Source organism: Buceros rhinoceros, unplaced genomic scaffold (genome assembly GCF_000710305.1).
Source record: "Buceros rhinoceros silvestris isolate BGI_N320 unplaced genomic scaffold, ASM71030v1 scaffold20846, whole genome shotgun sequence".
Taxonomy (NCBI): Eukaryota; Metazoa; Chordata; class Aves; order Bucerotiformes; family Bucerotidae; genus Buceros; species Buceros rhinoceros.
In genome coordinates, this window is record NW_010418384.1 from 27,930 (window position 1) to 29,354 (window position 1,425).

The window sequence follows — 1,425 nt, forward strand, 5'->3', positions numbered from 1 at the left end:
GTGTGTGCCGCCGGGGTCCCGCCCAGCCTTTTCGGACAACGATATGGAAGTTGAACCGCCAGTGGTTGTAAAAGATAAAAAGTCCTACAAGAGTAAACGCTCCAAGACTCCCGTGCAGTCGGCTGCAGCTAACGTGACGGAAAAGCCCGTCACGAGGAAGAGCGAGAGAATTGACCGTGAGAAACTCAAAAGGTCGAGCTCTCCTCGCGGGGAGATGCAGAAACTTTCCGAATTGAAAGTGGAGGCGGAGAAAGTTTCGAGGAACGCTGCTAAATCCCCGAGTTCTGCTGCAGAGCCAGAAAATGTGGAGCCAAGCTTGCCGATAGGCCGGACTAGGCGCAGAAATGTGAGGTCAGTCTATGCTACCACGGGAGACAACGAAGGCCCATCTCCAGTGAAGGACTCCGTGGAGGTCACTAGATCCACCAGGAAGAGAGGGGAGAAGGAACCGCAGGAAATGGTGACAACTGTTCCGACGACCCCGAGGAGGGGGAGGCCTCCAAAAACCCGCCGAAAGCCGGAGGAGGACATCTCTCCAATAAAGACAGAACTGGTGCAGCAAGAGGCGGAGGAGGCTGAAACTAAAGATGCTGCAGAAGCTCCTAAGCCCGCAGAAGGGTGGAGGTCTCCCAGATCCCAGAAGCTAACACATGGTTACTCATCAGCTGCTGCCAGCCAGCAGGGGAAGAAAGGGAAGAACGAACCGAAAGCCGATATCTCGGCTGAATCTGAAGATGCCGCTGAAAGAAGCGGTCAGGAATCGGGCATCGCTGACAACAGCAATAAAGCAAAAGCCACTGAGAAAGAGCCGGCAGCAAGCGAGCAGAAACGTGACAGGAAGGAACTGGATGTGGAGAAGAACCAGCTAGAAATCCCCACGATTGAGATCATCGAGAAGAAGCCGATGCCGGAAAAGGTTACGAAATCCAAAAGGGGAAGGTACAAAAATACCAAAACCGTCGTAGACAAAGCGTCTGTGTGTCTCAAAAATGTAGAGATACGCCTCAACGTGGATGAAGTCAAGGGCGCCTTGCGGCCGACGGACGAGGAGGTGGAACCAGCGGTGGTGTCGCCAGCCAAAATGAAGAGCCCCCAGAAAGAGGACATCTTACCCCCCCATTTTGCTAAGAATGAGGTCGAAGATGCATTCCCAGAAACGGAGAAAGAGGTGCTGCGGGAGGCCAAGCAGTCCCCTGAAGCCGCCCAGTTAGCGAAGCAGATCGAACTGGAGCAGGCTGTGGAGAACATCGCCAAACTCACCGAAACGCCGCCGACAATCGCTGCCTACAAAGAGCCGGCGGCAGATGTGCCCGAGGTGCGTCAGGAGGAGGAGGGAGATAAACCGGCGCATCAGGCTAGTGAGACAGAGCTGGCGGCCGCCATCGGCTCCATCATCAACGATATTTCGGGGGAGACGGAAAGCTT

The 1,425-nt window shown here is 54.9% G+C and overlaps 1 protein-coding gene across 1 annotated transcript in view; it reads left to right on the plus strand.

Moving 5' to 3' along the window:
- LOC104495553 (msx2-interacting protein-like) overlaps positions 1–1,425 on the plus strand; it is a gene marked incomplete at its 3' end in the record, with an annotated part of 19,584 nt that overhangs the window by 14,132 nt on the left and 4,027 nt on the right. The window contains exon 9 of the mRNA XM_010138532.1: positions 30–1,425. Coding sequence (XP_010136834.1) covers positions 30–1,425 — 1,396 coding nt within the window. The remainder of the gene's footprint in view (positions 1–29) is intronic.